Here is a 25,263-nt window from a genome sequence, read left to right as displayed (position 1 = left end):
CCTTATCCTATAGAAGAGCCTACCCTACCAAGCCTGAGCCTGGGTTTACTCCCACTACTGCCTTTCTTCCTTCCTACTGAACAGAGGGCGTGAAAAACAAATCTTTGCTGATTTTATAGGTCAACTATAAATTTGTTCCATAATCTCAACTGGGTCCTCACTGTAGCAAGGCAATAGTTTTAAACTTCCCCATTCAATTCACAATCTTCCAAACTTTTTCATTCTTTCTCAAACCTCCCATGGATCTCCCTACCCCTACCCTTTGCTGAAAAAATCGAGGCAATTTGCAGATGCCTTCCACTCTCTCTTGTACCTGTCTCACATGAGGCTGCCATTCTCCTTGGCAAGGCCAACCCCTCTACACATACAAGCGATCCCACTCTACCCTGTCTTCTCCACTACCCCTACTCTCACTTATCTTTAGTCTCTCCCTATCTACTAGCTGCTTCTCTACTGTCTACAAACTGCCCGTGCCTTCCTCATCCACAAAAAGCCCTCAATCTGGCTATCTTCCTATTATCTCCTCCCTTTTGTAATTTGAAAAGGCCACATACAATTGATGTCTTTACGTCCTTCCCCCTCACTTCTTAATTCTCCAAAGGCTGGCTTCTGACGTCATCATTTAACCGAGATTGCTCTATCCAGTCATCGGTGATCTTAGTTGCCAAATCCAATGGCCTTTTTCTCAGTCCTCATCCTTCTTGACCTTTCTGCTGCCTCTGACCCTATTGACCAACATCATCTCCTCAGACACTCTTGTCTTTCCAGGTTTTCATGACACTGTTCTTGCTTCTCCTGTCTTCTCCTCAGTCTCCTTTACTGTATCTTCATCCAGGACATTCCCCAAAAAAGTGGGCATCCCCTAGAAGCTCTGCCCTGAGCCTTCTTCCCTTCTCCCTTTATACTGTCATTTGGTGCTCTCACCAGCTCCCATGGACTCAGTAATCATCCCTACACAAATTATTCCCAGATCTGTTTGTCTGACCCCAATCTCTCTGCTGACCTCCAGTGTATCACGTTCAACCGCCTACTAGTCACCTCAAACTCCACATGCTCTTCAATCCAGTGACATCCACCTCCTTCCTATTCCTCTCATATGACTCGCCATCTTCCAACTCTGGGTATTTTCACTGGCTATCCCCCCAGGCCCGAGACTTTCTCTTCCATCTGACTGCTGGCTCTCCTGGCTTCCTTCAAGTCTCTGCTAAAGTTCCACTGTCTGCAAGGCTTTCCCAGTCCTGCATGCCTTCCCTCTGGGATTATCTCCCATTTATCCTGGATCTTTTTTTTACAGAGTTGTTCACATGTTTTCTTCCCCACAAGACTGTGAACTCCTGGAAAGCAGGAACTATTTTTTGCCTTTCTTTGTATCCCCAGTGCTTAGCACTGTGTCTAGCACACAGTAGATGTTTGATAAATACTTGCTGACTTGACTCCACAGAGCAAAATGAAAAAACTGCTTAAGGCACAGCAGGAGACAATTTTCAGTTACGTAAAAGTAAGGACTGCAAAGAGCTAAGGAAGATTAAATTTTAGGTCAGGAAAAGAGAAAAGGTCTTTAAAAATTGGTAGAGCAACCACTGTCTTAAAAGGCTGAAAACGAGCTCAGCTTGGAAGCAGGTGGCTGGACATGGTGATCACTTATTCTTGCTGCCCTCTGTCTTCACTTGAACACTGAATCTTACAAGTTTTGTAGTAAAGACAGAAGTCATTAGAATGCATTACGTTCTGTTCTTGGGTGTTGATTACACAAGGCACCATGCCCAGATCATTTTCGAGTCTAAAGCCTTTGATCTGGGGGAACTTATAAATTATCATCTAGCCCAGCCCCCACTCCTTCCTTTCTCTGGGTGCAGGCCGTATGTGGTGAAGGCCTGTTCTAAAGGGTCCCTAAATGAGACAGAGACAGGCAGATGATGTTAGGTGGAAAAGTGGCAGACTTTAAGAGTCAGGACAGGCCCAAGCACAAATCCTGCCTCTGATTCCCTATTGACTGTGACCATAGGCAAATCACTTGACCTGAGTCTCAGTTTCCCATCTGCAAAATGGGGATAATATCACTTGAGTGTCATGTGAGAGATTAAAATAAGATGTGTATTGTTAGAACCACATGAGCCAATGCTGTTAATGACTGGGCAGATCTAGAGTCGTGGCCACGAAACACTTCATCAGACAGAGCCCCTTCTTTGCTAGTTTGCCCGTGCTGCCTTTACGTCCCCCATAAGTCCTTTCTCTGCTGTAATCTGAGGGCAAGTCTTTCTTCTGTGTTTATGAAGGCAGAAAACTGAGTCCTGTCCCCACTACCAAAGACTCTTTAAACACCTGCAGGAGTCTGTCAGCAAGCACAGTAGTTAGGTACTATTAGGGACAGGGACATAGGCAGCCTGTGGAGGACTGGTGGGGGCTTGAGCAGAGGCAGCCCGCCCTGAAGCAAAAGGGAGCAGGAGGGCGACAAACGCTGCCCCACTCCAGCCTCTTTTCTTCTTCGAATTTAAAATACGCCTGATTAAAGTTCAGCAATACTAGTTTATTTTCTTCGGAAGGATTATGAAGATGGGACTGAGGGAAGTTTCCTTACCTGGGACAGTTCCCTTTGCAGTGAAATCACAGGTCCAGTATTTATCCCCTCTATGGAATTAATCACTGGTGACAGGAGAGGGGAGCAATATATTTGGAAATGGGGGTGATATAAAAATAAAAGACAGTGCTAAAAATAAGATTTAAATATATATATATGAATAAGGAGCTTGAGAATAAAAATTTATTTGGGTAAAGAATTACATTTCATCCTCTCAAAAGTTGAAAAGTCACATAAATTACCAGCTCAGAGATTTCGATTTCCAAGAAATGAGTAATTTGACACTAGGGCCATTACTTCTTCTTGCCAGCTTTGGGGGCCTTTTCCAAACCTTGAATATATTTTCGAGGGATGTTATATTCTTCTACAATGCAAAAAAGGCAGACAGACTTCTCAGCCTAGCAGCCTCCAAGGCCCTCTGCCCTGCCCCCCCCAGCATCTAAACACTCAGCAGTTCCTTGCCCAGGCCCATCTCTGTTCCTGCTCAGCTAAGCCAGCAGCAACCCAGCTCCTCAGAGTATTCCTTGTTTTCCAGTCTTTGCACATTCAGGTATCAACAGCCAGCATTGCTCTCTTCTCTGCCAACCCTCATTTTGTCTGGGAAGCTGCCCACCATTAGTGGCTCTCTTGTCTATGGCAGGCCCCCCATATTTCAGGACTGTTTTTACTATACAAATGGTCCTGGTGAATGACACTTTCTAAGATTCCTTTAGAGGTTCAGCCTCTCCAAATAGAATGTAAACTCCCCGAGGCCAGGGACTCATGTTTTACTTTCCCCCTCTCTCATAGCACCTGGACCTGGGGTTTACTCAAAATAGGTACTGAGCCCTAGATGACTGACTGACACTGTCTTATACTCTCAGAAGACCTAGACAAAGCTTAGCTAAAGGGAAGATGCTCACCAAGCAGGAGCCGACTGAGATGATTGATCTGATTCCCCTGGATTTGGACCTGAATGGCATCCTTAACCCCAGGGACAGGGGTGATGGTGGCACTGGCCTGGCCCCGTTGCTGAAGGATGGCAGCCACAGAATACGGGTCAAGACCAAAGACCTCCAGGTTCCTGACCAAGGTCACCTGTCCATGAAAAAAGTCAGGACTAGCCAAGAATGGAAAGCAGAACATGCACATGCATACCCCCACCCCCACCCCCACACTCTTCCGAATTAAGTGACTCTGCATCCCCCTCTTCCCTAAATTGGAGGAGAACCCATATGCCTTACAACTGCCTCCAAAACAAGAAAGCCCAGACTAGAAGCCACCCAGTCATCAATGTGCACACACATACATTTTAATTGCTTTTTTGCTTCACAAATAACGGTGTGCCCCTCATCAGAATGGGTTGAGCAAAAACATTTTAAAAGTCTATAACATTCCCCATGGCTATAAAAACAGGATGCCTCATACATAATGAGAAGAGATGTTAAAGAGTTTCTGCATTCAGGAGAGACATTGTTACAGATGTTTGAGACACACACACACACACACACACACACGTCCTAATAAATAAGGTAGCTTAGCCACAACCTTAGGGTTACCAAGGGGCCAATGGATTAATTCAGCAGGGCCTCAGAGATGGTGAAAAGAACACAAACTGGAGCTTATAATCTGCCAACAGGGCTCCAGGCGTGGGTTTTTGGTTGGTCTGTTTGACTGAATTTCACTTTCCAAGCCAAGCACTCAATCTGTTTGCAGAGTATAAACTCGTAGAGAGTGGAGGTGGTTAGTTTCCTTCCACAGAGCACCTAACCCACTACACAAATGTAAATGGCAAGCAATGACCTCAGGGGCTATGGCGGAGCAGGTTCATGTCCAGCAGAGAAACAGAAACAACCTTGATGACTCTGATGGTTCATGAGAAAGAAAGCGTGCTGGGCTTGGGCTTGTTCTGAAGTTACACAGGCAGATTTCAGTTATTTAAGGAAAACCTTCCTAAGAATTAGACCCTTAACTAGAGAGGCAATCTCAGATCACAAAAATGCAATCAATCTTCTCTTCTCTGGCCCAGACACCAATTGCTCTATACTGTCTAATTCAGTAAGATTTTTGCCTATGTCCTCCCAAAAAACCTCCATAAAGAAGATTAAGATAGGGACAAGATGGGTTGCTATCTTCAAGCACCCAAAGGTCTGTCATACGGTACAGGGACTAGATTTGTTCTGCCTGGCCCTAGAACTGAAGTTGCAAAGGGGAAGATTTAGAATTAGTATAAGGAAAAACTCCCTAACAATTAGAATAGTTGAATGGGACAATAGGCAGCCTTGATAGGTAGTGAGTTCCCCATCACTGGTGGTATTCACATAAAAGTTGGATGACCACCAGTTAGGAATATCAGAGAAAAGGTTCCTGCTCAGGTAAATGTAGAAATATATGACACCCTGTGGAATACATGAATGGTGCTTCTGCATATCACTCAATCAGAGGCTGGAGTCAGTTTAAAACTGGTAGGCAATGTGGGAGATAGTTTTTTTTTTTTAAATTTCCACAAAAGTAAAGTGGAAAGGAATGGGGGGGGGTGGACTAGGCAGAAGTTGAACAAAGGGAGTTATATTAGAATAAGAAAACACTTTTGGTGGTAAATAGACTAATGGGTACTAAACCAGTTCTGAGGTTAGGTATAGATTAACATCAAAAGGGGTGTTCCCAAGTAAAGGTCAAGGTCGAGGAATTGTGGGGACTGGGAGATGTAATTGGGATGGAGACTCACGTGAGGAAATTAGACACTTCAGATAGGCTGTAACCTCTATAGTAGCCAGCAAAGGGGAAACGGGAAGGAAATTCAAATGGGGAATAAGGAATAAAAAGGTGTGCCTTTGGCGACACACGTGCTCTCACAGGCATCGTGATCTCACACATGCAGTACACCCAGCCTTCCCAGATCATTAATAAAGCTTCTTCCTGATTCAACAATGGCTTTAAGGAATTCATGGCATCGATAGAAATAACACACCCCACCCACCCTGAAGTCCCCACCAACTCTTCGAGTCCATGGAGTTTCTTTTTTACCTTTTTATTGCATGCTCTCTGTGCTAAGGTGATGTCAATTGGACAGATTTTTCCTTTCTTCACAATAGGCTCTTGGCCATAAAAGGTCACTTGATAGGCAGGTTTCAATCTCTGCAGGCACCTGAAATAGAGGGGTCAATGAAGGTCTGAGTCCTCCAGGCAACCCCCCCACCCAACCATGCACAAGGCATTCTCTCCCCTCCAGTGTCCAAGTCAGGGCACAGGCTCCCACTAGGCAGAGAGAGAGAAGCAGAAAAGTTCTACTTTCTGTTACAAGAGTGAGAGTAGCAACTGGTTGGAAGAAGATGACAGGTATCCTTTTGCTGGCACTTGCTGCAGGACTCTGTTACACTGCCCCTACTTGATTCTGGGTCACAGTCCCAGAGCAAGGAGGAACACTAGCATACTTAGAACATGTTGCTGCAGGAGAATGGGGACCCTGGTCACAGTTCCAGGGTGGGAAAGAGTGTTTTTAGTCACTCACAGACCAGAGCACAGGCCAGAAGAGCGGTGACCACACTGCTTAGATCATACCAATTTAGAAGAACTGAAAACTTACAGACATCCCTCCCCCCGCCCAAACTATTCTGAAAAATGAGCAAACAACAAAAAAAGAACCTGACCATAGAAAGTTTTTAGGGCGACGGGGAAGATCAAGACACAAACCCAGAAGAAGACGTTGTCATCTTCTGTCAAAGCAGCTATATGAAAATTTGCCTCAAAAAAATTATGAATTGATCCCAGGACCAAAAAAGAATTTCTGAAAGAGCTCAAAAAGGATTTTAAAAATCAAATAAGAGAGGTAGAGGAAAAATCGAGAAAAGAAATGAGAGTGCTGCAAGAAAATCATGAAAAACGAGTCAACAGTTTGGTAAAGGAGGCACAAAAAAGTACTGAAGAAAATGACATCTTAAAAACCAAATAGGCCAAATGGTAAAAGAGGCACAAAAATCCACTGAAGAGAACTTCTTAAAAGCAGAATTGGCCAAATGGAAAAAAAGATGTAAAAAAATTCACTGAAGGGAAGAACTCCTTAAAAAGTAGAATTGGACAAATAGAAAAGAAGGTACAAAAGTTCACTGAAGAAAATAATTCCTTAAAAATTAAAATTGGCAGGGCAGCAAGGTGGCACAATGGATAGAGCACCGGCCCTGGGGTCAGGAGGACCTGAGTTCAAATCTGGCCTCAGGCACTTGACACTTACTAGCTGTGTGACCCTGGGCAAGTCACTTAACCCCATTGCCTAGCCCGCCCCCTAAAAAAATTTAAATTGGACAAGTGGAAGCTAATGACTCCATAAGACATCAAGAAGTGATAAAACAAAATAAAAAGAATGAAAAAATAGAAGAAAATGTGAAATACCAGGAAAGATAATTTATTAATTACTGGACTATCTGAAAGTCATGATCAAAAAAAGAGCCTAAACATCATGTATCAAGAAATTATCAAGGAAAATAGCCCTGGTATCCTAGTGCCACAGGGTAAAATAGAAATAGAAAGAATCCACCAATCACCAAATCCCAAAATGAAAACTCCCAGAAATATTATAGCCAAATTCCATAGCTACCAGGTCAAGGAGAAAATACTGCAAGCAGCTAGAAATAAACAATTCAAATATCACGGAGCCACGATCAGGATAACATGAGATTTGGCAACTTCTATTTTAAAGGACTGAAGGGCTTGGAATATGATATTCCAAAGGGCAAAGGAGTTAGAATTACAACCAAGAATCATCTACTCAGCAAAACAGTATAATCCTTCAGCAGGAAAAAAATGGATATTTGTGAAATTCTTATAGCAAGTTACTCTGATAGAGGTCTCAATTCTCAAATATACAGAGAACTGTATCAAATTTATAAGAATACAGGTCATTCCCCAACTGATAAATGGTCAAAGGATATGAATAGGCAGTTTGGGGATGAAGAAATCAACACTATCTGAAATATGAAAAAATGCTCTAAATCACTATTGATTAGAGAAATGTAAATTAAAACAACTCTGAGGTACCACTCCATACCTATCAGATCGGCTAATATGACAGAAAAGGAAAATGACAAACACTGGAGGGGATGTGGGAAAACTGGGACACTAATACACTACTGGTGGAATTGTGAACTGATCCAAGCATTCTGCAGAGCAGTTTGAAATTATACCCCAAGGGCTATAAAACCCTTTGACCCAGCAATACCACTACTAGGGCTGTATCCCAAAGAGAGTTTAAAAAAAAAAAAAAAAGGAAAAGGACCTCTACGTACAGAAATGTGTCTCTATATACAGAAAATTTATAGCAGCTCCTTCTGGTGGCAAAAAATTGGAAATGAAGACAACGCCCACCAACTTGAGAATGGCTGAACAAGTTGTGGTATACAATTGGGATGGAATACTATTGTGCTATAAGAAATGATGAGCAGGATGCTTTCAGAAAAACCTGGAAAGACTTATATGAACTGATGCAAAGTGAAGTGAGCAGAACCAGGAAAACAGCGTACACAGCAACAATATTGTACAATGATCAGCTGTGAATGACTTAGCTATGCTCAGCAATACAATGATCTAAGACAGTCCCGAAGGACTTATGATGAAAAATATTATCCACTTCCAGAGAAAGAACTGATGAAATCTGAATACAAATCAAGACATACTTTTTTAAAACTTTATTTTTCTTGGCTTTTTTTTTTGGTCTGTGTTTTTTTCATAATACGATTAATATGGAAATATGTATTGCCTGACTGCACATGTATAATCCGTATCAAATTGCTTGCCCTCTCGTGAAAGGGCGTTTGGAGAGGAAGGGAGGAAAGGAGGGAGAGAATTTGGAACTCAAATTTTAAAAAAAATGTTAAAAATTGTTTTTACATGTAATTGGAAAAAAAATTTCAAAATAAATTAAAATGTGATGCAATCAGGTGATTCAAGGGAGAGAAAGAAAGGTCACAGAGAGAAATTAAGGAAAGCTAATGAAAGAGGGATTGAATAAACATTTATATAGCACCTACTATGTGCAGCCAGTGTGCTAAGCACTTTTTTTTTTTAAAACAAATATTATCTCATTTGATCCTCACATCCACCCTGTGAGGTAGATGCTATTATCATCCCCCCCTTTATACTTGAGGTTCTGTAAACCTCTTTTACCTTTCAATGAGTTTATCCCATGGAAGCTTCAATATTGTGTTTTGTTCAGCTTTTTCCAAGATGCAGTCACACAAGATGGGATCCATCTTCACAAGACTAAAGGGAAAGAGAAAGAATGATATTTAGACTTGTGCTAAGGGCCACCTCCTAAAACTTTCACAATAGTCTGAGAGTAAGATCATTTATCAGGTAATACACCACACAGAGGGAAGAAATCATGGCAGAGTTCCTGGAAGCAGGACATAGATCATGCTCAAGTAGAATGATCAAGGACTGAGAATTCAGAGATCTGGGTTCCAGGCTTGGCTTGGCCATCAACTAGCTGGGTGACTATAGGGAACAATGACAGTTGCTCACACTCAGAAAGTGCCTTACGTTTTCTCCCAAAACAACACCCCGAGGAGGCAGGTGGGATAAACTTCTTCACGTCACTTCTCTAGGTTCACTCTTCCAGACTCACTTGGAAAGACTTCAGGAGCACACGTAGACATACAAGTGGTTGTGTGGCCTCTCCCTAACTATCCTTGCTTGAGTCAGCCCATTCTGCTTTTGGACAGTTCTAATTGTTGGGAAATTTAACTCTATACCAAACCTAAATCTGCTTCTCTGCATAAACCCAATCCTTCCTTCTGAGGCCAAACAGGATAAATCTAATTCCACTTCCAGAGAATAGTCCTTCAAATACTTGAGGGCAGTTGTCATGTTCCCATTGAATTTTCTACTATCCAGGCTAAATACGTCTACATCCTTTAATTGACTTTTATATGACCGCGTGGCCCATCTACAAAATCAAAGATAGATCTATAAAGATCTCCAATTTCAGCATTCTCTGACTCACCTATGAACATGTGCAAACACACACACGACTCAAGGCAGCCTGGTTCTTAGTGCAAAAGACTGCCACGTGCTTTTTTACTTACTTTTTGTTGTCTGCATCAACTAGGTTGTTTTTCTTTGCATAGTCAATGATGATTGCACGGACTTCACTGCCAGAGAGGGTACTCCCCTTCCTGGGAGAAAAAAGGGGTACAAGAAGGTGGACTCAACTGTGAGAGCCATGTAAAACAAGCCAAGGACTTCTTTCTGATGGGGTTCCCTCCCCATCTTTCCTGCTCTATTTCCTTCCTGATGAGGTGGAAATGAAACATGATCATCGACTATGGGTTGAACATTCTCCCCATTTCCATTAGACACAGAGAAACTTGCTGGGGGAAGGAAGCTTAAAGCTAGACTCGGGCAACAGAAAGCCAAGGGAAGGATGGATGTGCTGAGCACAACAGAGAGCCAAGATGAGCTGAGAGGCCATGTGGATCAGTCCAGACAAGAGCTCAAGCAGACAGAGCCGGTTTGCAGATGTTCTACACAACTCACTTGTGGCCAGCCGCCTGGAAGAGAGAAGTCATGCTGGCTGGGATACAGTAAAGAGATTCGATCTCCGGCGGGTGATAAGGCTTTTCCTTGGTATCCTCGTGGACACTCTGGGCAGTTGGGGAGGGCTCAGGCACAACAAAAGATGTAATGCTGAAACCCATAATGAGGAAAAGATGAGAAAAAGCATTCTACACTGGTGTCTAGACATCCCCATCCCAGGCAGACTCAGAGCTGCCTGGGACCAATGGGCCCTCAGCTCTCACCTGGGGTGTTTCCAGTCCACAGCTACAATGCTCTCCACACCTTTGCTCAACTCCTTCACCTGCACAATCTGCTCCTTCATCATGTGATGCAGAAACTTGGAGAGCTGAGGGAGAGAAGGTCAGCGGCCAAGGCCACGGGGCAAACCCAAGAACTTCATTCATTCAACAAGCATCTCTTGAGGACTTACTATATATGTAAAACACTGTGCTAAGCTGTGAGGGGAACCAAGAAGTTTGAGACATAGTCCCTACCCTTTTAAAACTGGTAACTGAGAGGCTCCTACCCTGTACTAGAGTATATGTCATAGTGACTAGGATGACATGGAAAGGAGACTCTGCACCAGTTGAGCCTTGTAGAACCCACATGAGATAAAAGGACCCAAATGCAAAGTGAAACAGGCATCTACCCCTCAGTGCCAGGCCCAGAAAGGTACTATCTCCTCATGCCTGGGACAAAGAGCATTAAGGGTTGTCCTGGGCTGGTGGGGCCACAGGAACACTGGTTCCCCAGCAATCAGTTCTACTAATACTGTTTGTCGTCCTCCCACCAACAGTCAGGCCAAGAGCCTCACTTGCCTTTTTATAGCTTGACTTCTTTATGTCCAACTGTTGTCCTTCAGGGCTAGAGACAGCAGAAATGCATGTTAAGAAGGGAAAGCAATAGTGATGGAGGCTTGAGCACGGAGTAACGATGCTGGGTGTAGGGACTTTTCTTCCCTGTTCTCCAACCCATTCTTAGGAAAGGTGGGAAAGGAGACAAAGTGAAATAGTTTCAAAGAGGACTTGAGGATGCTCTCAACGCCTCCCAGTCCTGGGGCCCTTGTTACCTAGGCTTTTGCTGTGACTTGCTACTAGACAAAAAACTGACACTTCTCAAAAACCATCCCTAATCCAGCAGAATTCTGGCCCCAGTCACTAAGTCTTCAACATATACCCCAAGCCCTGGCACTTAGATAGGAGGCCCTGAGGAGACCTACAAGTGACAAAAGTAGAATCACACAAGAAAAATCATTAAAAACAAGGTGAGACTCAGAAGAAGAGAGGTCTGGCCTCACAGTTAAATCAGGTGTTAGATTTTTTTTTTTTTAAAGGCCTCCCAGGTTCAGTTCCTCACTGCAGCTTTACAGACATGGGGCACTTATTTGAAGTCTCTCTCCCTGACCAGCCCATCAAGGCTACCTGAAGGGTGTCACTTTTAGCTGTGAAGGCAGAAGAAAAAGCCTTTGAAAATTGGAGCTCCTGAAGAAATGGTTAATGATGCTGCCATTTCAATTCAACAAACATATTAAGTTTATATGTACATTATACGTACATATATCTCATATATATATATCTCATTATATGTACAAGACCTCATAGCAGATTAAAAAATAACACAACTCTTCCCTCAAATGCTTACAATCTAGCGAGAGGGGATTTCCTGCACAGGATTTTCTCCTCTGTCAACAGGGGGAAATATTAACACCTGAAGGCAGGGGTAATTTCAGTAGGTGTGAGATCCTCAGTATTCACCTATGAAATTACCCAGGGAAAATTTCAGCTTAATTTTCTGGATAATTTCATTATCTGCTCTGACAGGGAAAGGTAACTTTTTAGGACTTGGAATCCAATTAACTATCCAGGTCAATGTGCTAACCCCACTCTGTAACTTTTTCCAACATTCCCCCACCCTCTTTCTCCAATCAGAGCACAGAGATGCCAGATAAGCAACAGTGACAGTCCAACCCATCGGTCTTCCATCCCAATCTGGTCCTCTCCATACCAGCAGGAAAACATGTGACTGCCCAGGAAAGTGCTGGTGAGCAAAGGGAGGTCAGCCTTTGTGACCCGGCACTTCAGGGCATGGAAGAAACATCTCAGCAGCAGCTCATCCATTTGCTCTGGGAGAAAAAGACAAAAGCATATGCTGTTTGTCACTGAGTGGTCTACAAGAGGAAGCCAGGGGCTGGACAAAAGGTTCCCCCAAAGGCCTTTGAAGGGAATCCATTTCCAGGCACTGAAATGGCCACAGCTCCCTGGGAAGTGAGCCCTTTTGACAGAGAAAACTGAATGAAAGAAAAGATATAATGATGAACCTAAGCTGTATAATCTCTCCAAACTCTGAGGACAACAATATTCCAACTTTGGCCTCCAGTGACCTAAATGGGTGGGCAAGGGGCCAGGGAAAGATGGCTGAAGCTGAAAAAGTATCCAGAACACGAGAGGAGTCAGAACTATGGAGACCGTAAGCTCATTCCCACCTCAAAACAAGGCGTTTCCTCTCCTTATACCTAGGGGTTATTCTGTACAAAAAGGAGAACAGAGAAGAGCAGTCATGGAAATGGAAAGGAGGAAAGCCCAAACTCACTTCTGCTAGGGCAGTACCTTGAAAGGTCTTGCTATCAGCTGGTTCCTGGTCCATTCCCACTTCCCTCAATTCCGCGGTGGCTTCTGAAGGCGGTGTCCTGTAAGCCATGCTGCTCTCCTCGTCTCCTTGCAGGGTGAGACAGTCCATGTCTCCCTGAAGAACAGAATCTACCTGTACTGGCCCCTCCTCTTTAGCGTTCCCCCTACATTCTGGAGGATCCTGGTCCAATAGGGGAATGGTGGGTGGAGATGATTTGTCCCCAAATTGCCTGGAAAAAGGCCATGTGAGAAATTCAGAGCAGAGCTGCAGTACTGACTAGAGACCTGGAAGGCAATTCAGGGAATACCAGAAGCTAAGAGGAATGGAAGCTGAAGGCGCAAAGTAGATGGAATTTTCATCCTAACTCTTAACTCTTAGCTATAAAACTTCTACACCTTAAATCTGTCTTCTCTAAAATTAGGAAAGAATAATTCGTGCCTTGTCCCTAACCCCCATGGATGATAATAATGTACACAGCCTTCTCATGGATGAAAATGGTTAAACCCAAAGCAGTCAAAGAAAAACCAAAATTTATAGTAGAAATAAAAACTCAAAAAAGGTATTTAAGATACATCTTAATATACCAAATACGATTAAGTTGATTTGCAGTACCAGTATCCATTCTTTAAAGTATTCATGCCTTAAAAAAAATTTATTGATTTTTTTTTTTGTTTTCACATTGCCTAGATTTTCCCTGTATCTCCCTTTGCCTTCCCCCAACCTCAGATAGTCATCACTTGTAACAAAGATTTTTTTGTTTTTGTTTTTTTAAAGAAAAGAGAAAGAAAAAATAGTTCAGGAAAACAGATCTGAGACAGAAAATCTGACACCATATGCAATGCTCCACACCCGTGAACTATATTCTCTTCCAAACTGCCCAATGTGGACCAAGAAGCATAAACTAGGGGAGAAGGAGCCACGGGATTGGTCCCACATCTGCCACGCTCTAGCTGTGTGACTTTGGCCAGGTCACTCACATTTCTGAGCCCTCAGTTTTCTACTCTGTGAAATAAAGGAGTTGAATGAAGTGGTCTCTCAGGAACTGTTAACACTTTGGGATTCTTGTCCCTCAAGGTTCTAGAGCACTCTGAGGACAGAGGTGACCAAAAAGGAAAAAAACAGCATTTTTTTTGCTAAGGAATTTTCCTTTTACCATTTGGGCAAATGTTGAGGTTACTTTGTATGTTTTTTGGAAATAACTGTGATCATATGCCATGGCAGCCAGCCTGAAGGTTTGTGTGTGAGCCATGAAACCCTGGCTATCAAAAGTTGGAGAAGAAAGATAACCTCAGGTCACTGGGAGAATGTGAAGCAGGTCTGATTGCAGTCTACTTAAAATGGCCAGGAAACACAACCACATTTTTACAGCACAAAGACTTGGAAAGGTAGATGAGAACAGACTGAAACGTCCACAAACAATTGCAATGCATCTAGGGGTATCTAGGGTGGGAAAGGAATTTGCTAACTCTCATTGCTGTACACAAGACCAGAGAGCTAAAGCCGAGCAGAGCTGGTGGCCATGGGAGTCCCGGCCAGAGAGTCTATGAAAGGTACGCTGGGGCATGCTGAACATGGCAACCACCACCAAACTGCTGCAAACAGATTGAGAGGACACGTGGTGGTGGATGATCTAAGAGAGGATCTATTCTGAGCTACACCACTGTGGCTGCTATAGGTTATACTGACCAGTCAAAGAATGATCCTAATTAATATCTGCAATTAGCCCTCCAACCAGTGGACTCAGAATGCCAACTTAAGGCACTGTAAGGTGGGGGACAATGGGAGCAGAATGTCACATAAATGGTCAGGTATGGTCACTGAATTGATTGCTTCTGCTTAACTGTTTTTCTCTGTGACAAGGTAGGGCTCAATTCCAATGGGGGTAGGGTATGGATAGATCTGGAAATGGGATCTGGAAATGACTAGGATAGAAAAACAAAAGGCATCAATAGAAAAAAAATTTAAATATAAACACAAGAACATGCACTGTGAATTATGGAATCTTTGTGCTAAAAGAGACCCTGGAGGTCACCTAACCCAACCTTCACCTGAACAAGAACATCCCTGACAACTATTCATCCAGCCACCATGTGAAGGCTTCCCGGGATGGGGAGCCCACTACTTAAAGAGGTCCCCCATTCTACTCCTAGACAACTCTCAGTGGGATAAAGATATAATAGGCCAACACATTAGCTGCTTTTCTATTTGAGAAAAATACAGCCAGGAAACTTATTGTTATTTCCTTCACAATTAGCAAAAACCCATGAACTGCCAAGAAAAAAGTAAGAAGAAGTGAAATAAAATGATGAAACTGAGGAATGTTAAAATACAGCTGGTTATCATGAAAGTGATGGATGGCAATCTAGAAACAATTCTGAACTCCTCAACACTCTTGTATCATCAGGAGACAGCTTTTCTCCAGGTTCTGTGCTAGGCCTTATAACTACTATGCCACCTTCAGTTTCAGCAATGCCTTTTTACAAAGAAGCATAGCTCTCTCAAAAGTCTTCACACCAGCTTTATGACATGGGAAGAGACAGAAACAATTCTCTAGGTGAAGGGGGCCTCAAGGATTACACTGGCCCATCTCCATCGTTTTTAGAGATGAGAATATTGAGGCTCAGAGAAGTCAGTGGTAAAGACAAGATCACAGCTCACACGGCTCGATCCCCAGTCTTGGGCTTTCTCCACTCCACCCCATTACAGTAAGGAACTGGAGAGACAATACACCCACCACAAATGGTCAAGGTAGGTATGGAGCACCGTAAAACCTCTCCCCTTCAGTCCAGAGGCCAGCATCTCAACTGTAGACATGGTGGCCACTCCAATTGCAACAGGAGCCCTAAGGAAAGAAGATGAAACAGAATCAGGAGGAGGTAGAACCTTTCAAGGGCAGATAACATCAGTCACCCCCACAAGGCAAGAGAAGCACATCCCTGCTCATCATGGTAACTAAATGTAGTCAATTTTCAATTACCTTCAGGTGGTTTGTTCATAAGAACTTTTGTTTCCAATCAGTATTTCACCCTCTATGATTGAATGACATCTATGTAGATATCATCACTAAATTTACTCTTAATCTGACCTCATATACTTAGTAGCTCTGTGACCATTTAACCTGTTTGCCTCAGTTTTCTCAATTATAAAGTGGGGATAATAATAGCAACTACCTCCCAGGGTCATTGTGAGGATCAAATGAGATAATATTCGTAAATCAATTACCATGGTGCCTGGTATATAGTAAGTACTATGTAAATGTTAGCTATTTTATCCTCACCATCATCACCTTTTTTTTTTTTTTTGGCTAGGCAATGGGGTTAAGTGACTTGCCCAGGGTCACACAGCTAGTAAGTGTTACGTGTCTGAGGCCAAATTTGAACTCAGGTCCTCCTGAATTCAGGGCTGGTGCTCAATCCACTGTGCCACCTAGCTGCCCCCATCATCATCATTTTATACAGCAAGGACTAAAAAGCAAGAAAACTGGTGGCTCCCTTTAAAACAACAACAAAAAAAATTTAATTACCTTTTCCACTTGCAGGGAAAGAAAGAGCTAGAAAATCATGAAATCTTTACATCAATACTCTGAACTAGTCTCAAAGGTGATACTACCCCCCTCTGAGATAAAGTAGAAAGCAGGGAAAAAAAATCTATCAAGCAAGAGCTAAATGGAAAAGCTCTATAGCTTTTCAGTTTCTTCTAAATTGGGTTTTTATAGAGTAGCTTAGCTATTGTGACAAGTTGTGAATTCTTGGACTATTAGATATAAGCATGTATATTCAACCACACCTTGCAAAATTCAAATATAAAAACATTCAGTCTGCCATATTGGACTATTATGGTTTCCTTCTCTTTTCTCACTGCTTCCTTCTACTGGCACAGACAATTAAGAGACGATGACAGTGACCATATGTATGGCCACTGGCTGAGTAGGTAGGGAGGGGCCGTGGAGAAGTGAGAAGAGAGAAGAAAGGAGTGGAGGGGCTATATAAGTCCTGTGAAGAAAGTTTAAAGCCAAAGAAATCTTTCAGTACTTGAACTCTGAAAAAGTTTCAACAAGACTTAATGACTCCAACCACTCTATGAGTCAGTTCCTACTATGTACAAAATCCAGATCAACACATCCAGCTGCTTAAGTTCTAAAAAGAGTGATCACCACGAGGTTCAGAACAAAACTGAGTTAAAACTTAATATTACGTAATTTATTAACAAATTTTCTAAAGGTCAAATTAACCATATCATCCTCATTTCCCAGCCATCCTCCACCTCGACTATGATACAGGGAAAAAAGTGAATGAAACCACCATTCTTTCCCATTCACCCAAAATCAACTCTGGGCAGGCAGACAAGTAAATATTTCCAAAGTTGCTTCAAGTACAGTACTTGATTGTAGGAGCACCAGTGTGAGCAGGTCAGGGGGTGAACCACCAAAGACCTGAAACTAAATTCTTCCTTAAACTCTTCCTTTCCTCTTTTTCCCCTTCTCCCACAGCATTCACATACTCTCTTACTCGATTTCTTTCTCTCTCTCTCTCTCTCTCTCTCAATAGAGATACACCAGCTGAGACACATGCAACTCCATACCATAGCAACTTAAGTGACCAGCTCCTCCTAACTAGGGAGGACCCAATCAAACTATTAAACTGTCTGTCTTCTCATTTCTGCCCCATTCGTGTCACAAGTTTTTATCTCCTGCCCTCCCCCCTCATAAAGTTGTCTCTTCCTCTGTTTCTCCCTTCTTCTCTTTCCTTATCCTCCCCCAAAAGATGAAACTGGCTGGTATGGTACCTGTTCCCGACCAAGGTGATGGCACAAAGGTCACCCTGCTGTACCTGAGGCAGACCACCAGGTGGCACCGTGAGGCCAGGCAGCATCAAATCTGTAATACAAAACAGAAAAAAACATTTCTACCCAAAGCATTCCATTTGGCTAACTTCTTGCTTTATCACATCAATAAATCACAGAATTTTAGAGCTGCAAGAGTCCTGGGAGGTTACTTATTTCAGTTAGTTCAAAACCTTCTGGAATAAACTACTGAAGGAATACTTGAACATTAAAAAATAAAAACACGGTAACCACCATTTTATTTACTTCAGGTAGTTTGGGTACAGTCCCATACGCAGGCAGGAGACTAAACCAAATGACCCCAGGAATGACCTCTGTCCAACACCAGTACACCAAGACAACTTGCCTCTGAGGTCATCCTTTGCTCCACTGCTTTTGGGGGGATCTAGAAAGGTAAGCTGGAATTACCACCTAACTCTTAATGTCAACCCCAATAATGTCTTCTGTATGCTCTGATCAATACCTGGAGGGAAAGGCTATATACCCTTTCCATTCAAACTAAAACCCCTATTCTAACTTTCAGGATTGGATATTGTTTTTTCATCCCAAGATACACCAAGACACTTCTTCACTAAAATGCAATCACATACCCGTATACCCCTTTCTCTAATCCTTACTAATTCCCTGGACTCCTCTGACCCCTCTATCAGCTAGGGAGATTCCAAGATTTAAATTAAGGCACTTGATGAGGAAATGCTAGTTTTGATTAGGAGCATGTCCCATTACCTCATTAATTGTGGATTTCTTGTAATTCACACTTACAACTCTGGTCTGAAGAACGCCCAAAACAAACAAAGAATTTTTCAAAATTTGTTTTCAGAGCGAGAACAATTCCAGAGACTATGCACAGAAAGAATAGAACCAAAATTCCCATTCTGCCATTCACTTAACCAAGAAAAGAATGGTGCAAATCACACTCCTAGCAGACAAGAACTCATATGTAATCTTAACACTTAACTACAGCAGATGCTTTAAAGAAAAGAAAGCATGTTGATTTGAAAAAGCAGTAAGGGAGGCTCCTGATTACCTAGATGATGGAATACAGAGGCCCTCCCTCCCAGCCCCTGCTAGACAGCTCTGAGAGGATAACTGTATGTGGACATTTTTCTTTAAGAGGAAGGAGGGAAGGAGGGATGTACCTAAGGATATCTTGACCCCCCTTCCAAAAGGGAAGAGTGAACCTGGGGATACTGAAACTAAGGAAAAGAGGCTTCATGAAGGAACTACTAGAGTTCCCCATATTAAAAGCAGGCCAGTTAGGGATCCCAAACTCTGACATGAAGTGTGACTAAAAGTTACATACAGAAGGAAAATTACTAATTTAATACTATTACTTTGGTAAGATTTATGCCTGATTTGAATTACCATGAGTAACAATGACATTAAAAACTGAAAAAAATTAAAAACAGCATTAGACCTCTCTTCTTGAGGACACAAGTCGTTAGATGTATCACTGCAATAACAGGAAATGAGGTTAGGAAGAGAGACAAAGCAATGGGACTTCCAGATGGGTTTTGTCACTGCACTGTGACCTGTCTTCTTTATAGACTCCAGATACATATTTGTGGATTCTTTTCAATGAGCGTCATAAACAAATCTAGACTCCTGATGCACTTCATCTTAAACCTCTTATTCCTTCCTTGGTGGAATTTTAAAAACAGCCCAAATGAATAGACCGACACTTCCTTACCTGCTCCCCCAACCAGCTTCTCCAGCACAGGAGGCCATGTTGTGAAGGCCGGCAGAAGACTAGGGTAAGACCATAAGGTGTACACTGTCCAAAAAGAAGCCCATAATAATGAAATCTTACATTTTCATGGAATTTTACAGTTTTCAAAACACTTATTGGCTGGTCTAAATGCAGTGGTAATTATAATTAATTTATTACAGTCAGTTACAGATTTCTTTAAAAGCAAAAAAAGGGGGGGAGGGGCAGCTAAGTGGCACAATGGATAGCACTCTGAGTTTGGAGTCAGGAGGACCTGAGTTCAAATCCCAGCCTCTGACAGACACTTGACACTGTGTGACCCTGGGCAAGTCACTTAACCCCTACTACCTCACCAAAAAGCAAAAAGAAAAACCAAAACCAAAACCACTTATTATCCTCATGAGAACTATATCAAATTGGCATGGCAAACATTTTGCAAATGAAAAAACTGAGGCACAGAAAGGTTAATGGACTTGCCCAGGGTCACTTAGCTAATAAGTAGCAGAGACAGGACTAGAACCCAAGACCTTTGACTCTCAGTGCAGGGCTGTTTCCAATACATCGCATTGCTCCGTAACTCTTATTATCTATACTATTTTATTTGGCACTGATTGTTCTGTCTTTTTCCATAGTGATGTGCCCCATATGCCTATCAGACAGGCTCCTTTGAAGGCGGGGACTATGTGTTATACTTCCATGTACAGAACTGGGCCTGGAGGCCACTTAGGATTTTTAGTCAAGGAGCAGCTATGTAGCACTCACTAGGACCCAGACACTAGGCTAAGGACTGGGATTGCAAAGAAAGGTAAAAACCCTCCCGGGTCCTGACCCCGCCCTCCAACTCTCCTCAAACATTCGACTAACCCAGTCAGTCCAGCTTCCAAGAGAACCAACAAACTACAGTGCTGGAGTCGCTTTGGCTAGAAAAAAGGAAAGGCCCTTGGCTCAGCGACCAGCTATGAGGTGTACAGCTAATGGGCAGGTGCCATCTGTCACAAATGTCCTTTAGATGTCCTCAATGGGCTGCTTCCCTTAATCTCTGTATCTATTATCAATGGTTAATTAGATTTCAACAACAGTCTTTTTACCTCTTCCTCTTTTCTGGGACCCAGGTGGGTATTTTAATTAGGCTGAACCCTTTTGCATTTTTTTCTCACGATATTTCTGTACATCGTGCCAGGACGCTAAACAACAATGGAGGTCATACAACCATGCCAACTGGATTCACTACAAATTCAAATTATTTCATTTCGACCAGGCCCTCAAGGTAAACTTTATGTTCTTCTTTGATTGCTTCTTTCCCCTGTTCCAAACCCACCCTTAGCAAATGAGCTCTTAGCTCTTTGCTCCCTACTTTCTGAAAAAATCTGTTCTGAACTCCTTGAGATCCTCTAATTCACACCTCAATAGCCTACAATTTCACCCATCTTCCTCTTTCACTCCAATCTCTGCGGAAGAGGAGGCCATATATCTATTTCCAAAATGTCTCCTGAACTCCAAGGCTATATTTGGGACAGTTTGCTAGACGTCTCCTTCTGAATGTCCCGTTATCATCCATTGTGTTCAAAAGAGAACTCATTACCTACACCATTATAGGAACCACCATCCTCCCAGTTGCCCAGATAATGTTGGGATCATCCTATTCCTTAGTCCACATACCAAGTCAGGTGCCAAGTGTTATTGATTCCATCTTCGAAACACCTTTCGCATACCTGTTCCTTTCTCAATTCCCAAACACCTCCACCCTAGTTCAGGTTCTCATCAGCTCTGACCAGGGATACTGCAATAGCTTCCTAATTGGCTTCCCTGCTGCCAATTTCTTCTGTTCAATCGACTCTCCACACAGCTGCTAAATTAACCTTCCTAAGGCACCTGCCTGATCACATCATTTAAAACCTCCCATTGCTCTCAGCCTGACACTTGAGGCTTCTATATCACACTCCAAACTACCCTCCTAGTCTTATTTCGTATTTCTCCCTTCCATTCACTCCATATTCCAGTCAAACTGGATTATCAGCTATTTCCAAAACTTGACATTCCATTTCTCACTTCTTTTCATTCATAAAAATCCCCATGCCTGTAATATACAGCCTCCTGATATCAGTCTTTCAGAACTGTTATCTTCCTTCAAGACTTCACCACATCTGGGAACTCTTCTGCTGCCTACAGTTGTTAGCACCTTCTCCCTCCTCAAAGTATCTTATATTTACTTATTTGTGTAAATGCATCTCCTCCCTCCCCCAATAGAATGTAAGCTCCTTGAGGGCTGGAACTGTTATGGTTTTGTTTTTCTATCCCCACCACAGTGCCTTGCATAGAGCTGGCACCTAATGAATGTTAACTGAACGAAAAACAGCTAAGGATAGATTTCCCCCCTCCCCCCTTAAAGGAACATTATATGGGATACGTCATGAAATCATACCATTGTCAGGACCCCTGTTTTTTGCCCGGTAATCCTATTAACAACTTTTTCTCCTTCACTTCAGAACTTCCTTTTCGATCTATTTCCTTCTATCTCCCTTCATACTAATTCCTCTTCTCTTCTTCCCTGTTTCCCATGTCCTCCTAGTCATGAGGATTCTCATTCTAGTATAAGGAAAACAGAAGTACGGAAAAGACTAGAGATAGGCAACTGGTTTTTTTTTTTTTCAATTGTTCATTTGGTTTTGGGAGAAGCAGAATGTAGAGGGAAGTAGAGGGAGAGAGAGAGATGGGAAAGAGAACGAAGTGTCATTCCATTCACATACCTGTGGGATATAGAGTTCCCTTCAGCTCAAACAGAACGGGGTTTCCCCCACTCACATACACGGTGACTGCATCTCCTTTGTGAGCGTAGAGCTTCACAATGTTGAGCTCGTCCTTCCCAGGCACTAGTTCCAAGAGCTGTTCTGGCCCAAAGGCAGGGAAAGCAACTGCCGCATCAGCCCGAAGCTTCCTCCTACAAAAAGCACACCCAACATTATTAAATCGGTGAATGCGTTAGCCTCCCTCTGACAAAGTGGGCTGGGGGAAATGACACACACCTCAAAAGACAGGAATGAAATCTCAAGGAAATATTGCTTCTGCAGTAGCGTTTGAAGGCCTACCAAGTGCTTTCCTCACAACAACTCTGGGAGGGACGGAGGAGAAATGGTAGGTATTATTACCTTCACTTTACAGACAAGGAACTAAGAGTCAGAGGGATAAATTCATTTGTCTCAGGTCACATGACCAGCAAATGGTCATTTAAGAACTTGAACTCAGGTCTCCAGGCTCTTGGTACAAATCTAATTCCATTCACCACACTATCTCAGTGAAAAACACTTGGTTTCCAATGCCACAGATTCCTTGTTCTTTCTGCTATCCCTAACCTGTCTCCATACAGTTTCCTGGTGAAGAGAAATGGGCAGGAATGGCTCATCCTCTTATTTATTTATGGTGAGGAAAATGGGCCTAGTGAGTTATAAAAAGTCACAAGGTATACATCAAAGACAGAGCTGATAATAGCTAGCATTTATATAATGCTTAAATGTTTACAAAGGACTTTGCAAATATTCTGTCCTCACAACTCTGGGACAGTTACTGGCACAACTCTAGGTGCCAGTATTATCCCCATTTTACAGATAAGGAAACTAACAGACAGAGGTTAAATGACTTGTCCAGGTTCACACAGTTGGTAAGTGTCTGAGACCGAATCTGAACTGTGGTCTTCCCGACTCCAGTTCTAGTACTCTATCTACTGTGCCACTTGGTTTCCTAAATTGAAATGAAAAGACTCCTTAGCCCAGCACACTTCCCCTATGTACTTGTTTCCCTTCTATATTTGCCATGAAAACTAAGTCAGGCCACCAGAATAAGACAGTAGTATGGTAGAGCAGAGGACAAAATAGCACTGATCCCAAAGTGATCCGTTATAATACTGCTTTGGCAGTCATAGGTCCTTAGAGTTTTTGCCACTACTTAACCCCACAGGAATCTCATTCTCCATTATCTAGCCCCGCCCTTGACTCCAAAAACAGCTTGCCCCCTTCCTAACTTCCTTATTTCTGTTAAGAACTTTACCATCCTTTCAATAACTCAAGTTGGAAACCTCAGTGTCATCTTCTCATTCTCACTGAACCCTCAGATTCAATTAGTTGCCCTATCGTATTGATTCTACCTCTTTGACACCTCTCTTCTTTGAGCATCACAAGGGGCCCAACCAACTGGATGCCATCCATCAGAGCCCTCTGGCTGGCCACCTGCCATTCCTTAACTCTTTCCATATAACCCACCCTTATTCTCGGCCCTATAGGTCCCTGATGACGTTCTCTAACTCCTGTTTCTTCTTCAGTTTCTCCTTGGTTACATGCTGCAACCTGCTCGTATCCTCCGTGCACCTTTCCATTACCCCCCTCTGTGGGATGCTCTCTTCAGGGCATCATACATGCCTCTTCAGAGTGCCTTCATGAATGCAAAGGCATCGGTGAATGCCTCTTGGGAGGTATTCAAGTTCCAGGTTTGCTAGCTGTGTCTGCACAAATTCATCTACTTCCCCTATAAAATAGGGTAATTGGCCTGGAGGATGGCCAAGGTCCCTCCCCGCTCTCGGGAATGTGACTGCCTGCCTTCCCCCAGAACCTCCGCGGTACCAAACACGTGCATCCTCGGGTGGGGCAGGTCCTCCCAACAAAGTTTCCTCTACAGCCCAACCCCCCTCCCCGCCCCTCCCGTACCCTGCCGGCCTGGGAGAGGTCCAGAAAGCCCCGGAGCCAACAGTGCGAGCCCCCTCAGGCTACCCGAGGCTGCCCGGTCCGGACCAACAAGCCCCTCCGGTGTTCACCGTCCCCCAAGTGCACCGAGCCCTTCTTGGGTCCAAGGGCCCCGAGATCCCCCAGCGGCCCCCCGGGCCCGAGGACCCCCGAGATCCCCCGAGCCCCTCACGGGTCCGAGGCCCCTCCTTGGGCGGCACCCCCCCACCCCGGACCCTCACCTGTCCGAGCCCTTGACTGCCGTATTGGACTTAACCCGAAAGGCCTTAGCGAACATGACGGCGTGTGGCGCCGCTACTGCCGCCGCCGGGGAAAGAGAGCAGGGGGCGGAGGCTGGGCCTGGGTTGGGCTGGGGGCTGCCCCGGCGCGCCTGCTAAAGAAGGAACCCCATCAGGGCGACGACCAACTCGGCTCCCGGCCCGTGGCCCTGGGGGCTGCCATGTTGGTCCTGCTCCTAAAAAGGCCCTGCCGGAAACAGAGGCTCGTCTCTCTCCCGCCCCCGGCGGAGACACACGGGCTGGAAGAGCGGCGTCTAAAGGAGGGCTCCGCTCCTTCCGGCTAGAGGCTCCGCCCCCAGGCACCACGCGCTCCCTGCTTCTTCGGGCGTGCTCTGTGCAGCCGCAGACGCGTGGTTGTGTCTGCTCGCTGAGACTAATCCCCCAGCCTTCGTTTCTCCCTCTGTCTCTCTGTCTCCATCTCTCTCTCTCTCCCTCTGTCTCTCTCTCTGTGTCCCTCTGTCTCTCTCTCTGTGTCTCTCTATCTCTCTCTGTTTCTGTCTCTGTCTCTCTCTCGTAACCATCTTCTCAGTCCATCAGGCTCAGAGCCTAGGAGTCATCCTGGATTTCTTGCTATCTCTCACCCACCCATATCCAAGATGTTGCCAAGGTCTGTCCGTTTCACCTTTGCAACATCCCCCGAATACACCCCCTTCTCTGCTCTGACACTGCCACCCCTCTGGTGCAGGTCCTCATCACCTCCCACCTGGACACTGCAAAAGCCTGCTAGCGGTCTTCCCCCTCCCACCCTACTTGATAAACTCCAGTGGCTCTCTATCACTTCCTTGCCTTGTAACTGGCTTGTGCTGAACTTTACCGAGGCTTCTTTGATGATTCAGAAGGCATCTTGAGATCTTTTGGTATCCCATAAGCCCACATTCTGAATATTATTCCTTACTAAATAGAAATGAAGATGTGGGTAATGTGTGAGGGTGTTAGTGGAACTGAACTGTCTCTAAGGCAAATTCCCAA

The 25,263-nt window shown here is 43.8% G+C and overlaps 1 protein-coding gene across 1 annotated transcript; it reads right to left on the bottom strand.

Moving 5' to 3' along the window:
- Positions 1 to 2,747: 2,747 nt before the first annotated feature.
- On the bottom strand, positions 2,748 to 24,473 carry EIF2D (eukaryotic translation initiation factor 2D). The gene is made up of 15 exons (XM_027871870.1): positions 24,238 to 24,473; positions 22,034 to 22,224; positions 19,269 to 19,352; positions 17,522 to 17,612; positions 15,471 to 15,578; positions 12,715 to 12,965; positions 12,113 to 12,230; positions 10,927 to 10,972; positions 10,351 to 10,454; positions 10,088 to 10,237; positions 9,637 to 9,726; positions 8,717 to 8,812; positions 5,585 to 5,705; positions 3,481 to 3,655; positions 2,748 to 2,942 (listed from the first exon to the last, which is right to left on the bottom strand). Exons 1-15 carry the CDS (start codon positions 24,291 to 24,293, stop codon positions 2,872 to 2,874), a joined length of 1,752 nt encoding a protein of 583 aa, XP_027727671.1. The 5' UTR covers positions 24,294 to 24,473; the 3' UTR covers positions 2,748 to 2,871.
- Between the last annotated feature and the right edge of the window lie 790 nt (positions 24,474 to 25,263).

The sequence above is a fragment of the Vombatus ursinus genome, unplaced genomic scaffold (genome assembly GCF_900497805.2).
Source record: "Vombatus ursinus unplaced genomic scaffold, bare-nosed wombat genome assembly UNPS02014798.1, whole genome shotgun sequence".
NCBI classification, from domain to species: Eukaryota; Metazoa; Chordata; class Mammalia; order Diprotodontia; family Vombatidae; genus Vombatus; species Vombatus ursinus.
This window is presented reverse-complemented; position numbering and strand designations above follow the sequence as displayed.

Excerpts from the sequence above, each read along its gene's own strand:
- EIF2D (XM_027871870.1), bottom strand. The coding sequence starts at position 24,293 with ATGTTCGCTAAGGCCTTTCGGGTTAAGTCCAATACGGCAGTCAAGGGC. Across the intron at positions 19,353-22,033 it reads GGGAACTCTATATCCCACAG|TGTACACCTTATGGTCTTAC; the intron begins GTATGTGAATGG and ends CTTTTTGGACAG. Across the intron at positions 15,579-17,521 it reads ATCACCTTGGTCGGGAACAG|GGCTCCTGTTGCAATTGGAG; the intron begins GTACCATACCAG and ends TTCTTTCCTTAG.